This window comes from Gavialis gangeticus, unplaced genomic scaffold (assembly GCF_001723915.1).
Source record: "Gavialis gangeticus isolate Ggan-Ray unplaced genomic scaffold, GavGan_comp1, whole genome shotgun sequence".
Taxonomy (NCBI): Eukaryota; Metazoa; Chordata; order Crocodylia; family Gavialidae; genus Gavialis; species Gavialis gangeticus.
The window spans coordinates 155215360-155220160 of NW_017728992.1; the positions used below are offsets into that span (position 1 = coordinate 155215360).

Sequence of the window (4801 nt, forward strand, 5' to 3'; positions counted from 1 at the left end):
TTCAAATAAGAAGCTGAAAATTTTGTTGCTGCTGCAGGCCTCAGCCAAATTAAAATATCAACTTCTATGAGTTAATTTGGTGCCCCCTGTCTACATTCCAGAAGGGAAAAAATGAATTGGAGTTGGACAGTACAGCCACAAAAGGACACACACAGTGAAAACAGAGACCCCCATATGTGATGTGTCTGGGATGGGGATTTTAGAAGGAGACACAGAAAATGAGGTACTTTTGAAAATCCCAGCCTCAGTTTATGCATTAGTGAAGAAAAACAGTTTAAGAGTATGTCTACATGGCACAACACAGGATTGTACAGAGATACTCTTTTTGGCAGGGTATATTAGCTTGTGAAGTGCATCAGAAAAACATAGTTCTACAGCTTTAGGAATTTGAGTTAGCTTGGGTATCTCTCATGGTATTGCACTGCACTGCTGGAAATCAAAGACAAGCTTTGAATTCCCGTGATGTTGAAAGGCAACTCTAAAGCGTATCCACACAAACCATGGGAGATGTGGATACTTGATGCACAAATAGAAAATGAAAAAAACTCTCCAGTGTGCAATTGTGGTCATCCAGAACGGACCATGGAACATATAACAACTCAATGCCCAATCCACAAATATCACAGCGATACACTCTGCTGCTCCTAATGCAATTGTCTGGCTCAACCACCTAAATGTAAAATTATAGTTGCTGTTCTGTATCTGCATCAGCCATAAGAAAAAAGAAAATGATTGGGCTGCATAGGCATAACATATATTATATTTTATTTTCTAGAAGATTAATTCTATACCAAAGTTATATTCTATGCCTGTAATCTTGTTTTTAATACTGTACCTTTGTTGCTGAAGGCTCTCGGGACTGAATAATGGGTTCCTCATATATTTTTCTAAATGTGGACAAAGGAGCAAGTATTCCAGGATTTACAAAATCTATTAATGCATAAAATTCTTGCAGGTCATTTTGTATTGGAGTACCTAGATGAAGAAAAAATAATTCAGTGTGTTTTCTGTACATTTATGAATCTTTTCCTTACATTTATAATAAGTACACTTGTCAAACAGGATTTAAAGTTCTCAATCATGTATTCAAAGATAGGCATTACATTTCTGTACAGCTTATTCTTAGCACTAGATTGATCCAGACAATTTAGAATTTTTAATTTGTTACTGAACCAATTAGATAGTGTTTCTAGTTATTGTGACCGACCAAACCATGCATTTGTGGTTTTGTTTTACCTTACATTTTTATTTTTCTCTTTTTCCCATTTCAAAATGGTCTATTTGATATAGTTTGGGTTTTGCATTTCCTTGAAAAAACTAACATATGAAGTCGCTTTGTTTCCAAGGTTATTATTTTGAAAAAACAACAGCATCTCCTGTAACAATTCAGGTTATGGCTTTTTTTAGTGCAGGACAAGGGTTTCTCTCAATGCAGATAGTTTTCTTAAATTAATCAAAAAAAAACAAGAGCCAAGAAATTAAGGTTTTGTTTTTTTAATATATTTTTACCATCGTTCCAACAAAGGTCTCTCAATACATTTATATAGTACAACTATGTAATCAGTGTTGTTTCATATACATCCAAAAGGGGTGAAAAAAAGCAACATTCACACACTCATAGCTTCAAAGGTTTCAGAGTCAAAAGATACTGTTCAGTCATCTGATCAGATTTCTATAGATCATTACTTTTCACCTCTTTGCCCCTGTATTGTAGCCATTATCTCCAGGGATGACTAAACCAGAGCTCCCTAAAAGGCACTGAGTCTCGAAATGAACACTCCAAGACATGGAGAATCTACTACTTCTCTTAGATGCTTGTTCTAATGGTTAATTATCTTGTGTTTCTATCCAGGGATAAGAACCCCAATCTGCTTCTACTCATTTAATTACATTGGTCCCAACTATGATTTAGTTTAAAAGATGAGGGACCATTAAACATTTTAATGGACATTTTTTCACTAGTATAAGATAATATTTTAATTAATTATAAGATCTTTCATTTATTTAGGGCCTGGACGCGACACATTTACACTGGTTCAAACTTGCACATTTTGTGTACTGAGTTAAATTACCTTGGGATCCAGGGTGGATTGTTTTGCAGCAATCCCAGGGTACCCACAGAACAATAGGTACCTACTTCAATCAGTTTAATTAAATCAATTTCCAAACCAATTTGTTTAAATTAATACAACACAGTATAATGTGTCTGCCTCAGATTCTTCATATAACAGATTCTAAACTGCTGGACTGGCCTAAAAAACTGGACAACTTTTGCTATCTTGTTTTTGCTTTAAAGTAATCTATTTAAGATTAAGGCCCCCATTTTGTGAGACAGATTACATGCCTAGCACCTGTTGCCAGAAATTTCATGCTACATTTCTGCACAACTGGCATTCTCTTTCACTTACCAAAGTTGGCCCTTTTAGTTTAACTGTAAGTTATTGTATTATTCGTAATATACTTACCTGTAAGAATAATTCTCTTCTCGCAGGACAGATTGACAAGAGCTGTAGTAGTCTTAATGGAGCTATTTTTCAAACGATGCCCCTCATCACAGATTAAGAGGTTAAATTCTATAGTCTGAATTAAGTCAAAAGAACGCAGCAGCATCTCATAACTGATTATCAAAACAGAATAAAGTGGGGAATTGATAAATTCTTCTACTTTGTGATCCTGTAAACATAAATAAAAGTTTTTAAAAAATCACATAGTAATTCTATTTGGAGCTCCTGTTTCTTAATTACCTAGTCTCTGGAGAATTTTTTCCTGTGGGACACAAATCATTTCTCATCTCCAAAGGCACTGACTACCCATTCCCTCTTAATTTGCAAAATATACATGGAAATTTGACATGGCAAAACATAATATTAATGGCCAAACTCATGGTCAGCTCATTAGTTTTCTGATACTTTACATCTTCTGACAAAGTACATTACCATAGTGGTAAAAACTATACACTCTCTGTAACATTTTCTTAGCCCTGGTCTTCTGGGTAAGCTTCCACTGGATAATTATAATGGAAATAATGAAAACAGATTACCAACTCCCTTTCAGTGCATGCTGGGATACAGTTTTGTGCATGTGTTTGTGACAAACATTCTGCCTACCTAAGACTCCCCTTGTAGTCTTCAGTTCAGTAAAACACTCACAGAATCATAGAGAAGTAGGCCTGGAAGGGATCTCCAGAGGTCATTGTCAGGGCCAAACCAGGCCTAGCGCAAATAGGCCTCTGCGAGGAGGCCAACCTGACACCCCGAAGAGGGGGGTCAGTTTCGCGGAACCCGGAGGCTATGACCTAATGCATTTGTTGCCATTTGTTAATACAGAAAAGGGGAACTGCCCTAAACCGACCCTCTGGCCTGGAAAGTCCCGGGCCTAGCAGGATGCTAAGACAGCAATTCTAAATTTGAAAAATAACTGCTTGCAAAAATGAGATAACAGTTTGGCTCTAATCCCAGAAAAGGCAGTGAGGCTAACAGTGAACTCCCCCCCGGGGAAGATAACGAGGAGAGGAAAGGTACTTAAGATGAGGAGAGTCAGGTCCCAAGTGGAACTGCTTCGGGGAGGACAAGGCTGAGGACCCAATAAAGGAGGCAGTCTCACCACCCTGGATGCAGGGTGGGGTTCCCAAGACCTATCAGGTAATAACAGGGGATAGGTGGAGTGCCTTTCCTCCAGCCTGGCGTGCTTGCAGCTCAGAAGCTTGTTGTAATGATTTCTCTGTGTGTTATTGATTTTTCTTCATAATAAAGAGTGGCACTTGGATTTTACTTGGCATGTGATTTGTGGGTTACTCACCTATCCCTGCTAGGAAGAGAGGGAGCCCCTATCAAGTGGTGGAGAATGTGAGCAAAGAAGACCCCTCTTTGAGATGGCCTGGCCAGCTGGGTTCAAGGAGTGGGAAACATGTTCACATGCTGAGTGAAAACCATGAGTCTCTCTGAACTTAGTAAGAAAGTGCATCTGTGGTCCCCCTCCAAAGTAAAGGACCTCAGGTCCCTTGCCGCGGTAAAGGGAGTTTTTGCCCAGCGGCAGACAGGCAGAAAACCTGGGACGACGGCATTGTTAGAAGGCTCCATCTCTTTGTTATGGGATCTGGTGGAAGTCTAGCCCTTAGAGGATCCAAAGGCAGAGGAGGGGCAAGAGGTGGCGGTGATTAGCCTGTTTGGGGATCAGAATGACCGGCCGACCTCCCCTCCTCCTGCGGGAACAGCGGTAGAGACAACTCCACCGGAAAAGCCAGAGGTAAGTGCAGTGGTGAAATCCAGGGTCTATCAGGAGCCTAACAGCCAGCCCACTGGACAGGAGTGGGAGGTGGTTGCTTGGAAGCCAACCGACCTCCACACTGAGCTAGCCACTTGGACAAAAGATCCCAAGGAAAGCGGGGAACTGTGGGCTAGCAGAGTAGCATCCCAAGGATTGGATAAATTTTTCGCCTCTCAAGAATCACAGGCAGCGCTAGCTAAAATTTTTCTGGGAGAATGCTATAAGACAGCCCAAGCCTATACGATGTTAAATCCTACCTTAACTGGGTATTATGCCCATCAGTTGATGACCTTTGCAATAAAAACATTAGATCAGTGGGAATTGTCCTGAGACCAACATGCAAGAGAACCAAAATGGGTAGACTGGGGAGGAGCTAAACACCAAGTGAGTGGGGATGCATTCATTGAAGCAGCGAGATATGAAATGTTGGGTAATGACCTGTTGAGTATAATAGTGGACGAACCGGCTTGGGCAAGCACCCTCCGTAAGGGGACAGGTCCCTTGCATGGCCTCTTCATGCAACAATATGATATGT

The 4801-nt window shown here is 40.3% G+C and overlaps 1 protein-coding gene across 1 annotated transcript in view; it reads right to left on the reverse strand.

Moving 5' to 3' along the window:
- RAD54B (RAD54 homolog B (S. cerevisiae)) overlaps positions 1–4801 on the reverse strand; it is a 190549-nt gene that overhangs the window by 33499 nt on the left and 152249 nt on the right. Inside the window, exons 8-9 of the mRNA XM_019527934.1 lie at positions 2466–2673; positions 836–975 (exon numbers count right to left, since the gene is read on the reverse strand). Of these exons, the coding sequence (XP_019383479.1) occupies positions 836–975; positions 2466–2673 (348 nt within the window). The remainder of the gene's footprint in view (positions 1–835; positions 976–2465; positions 2674–4801) is intronic.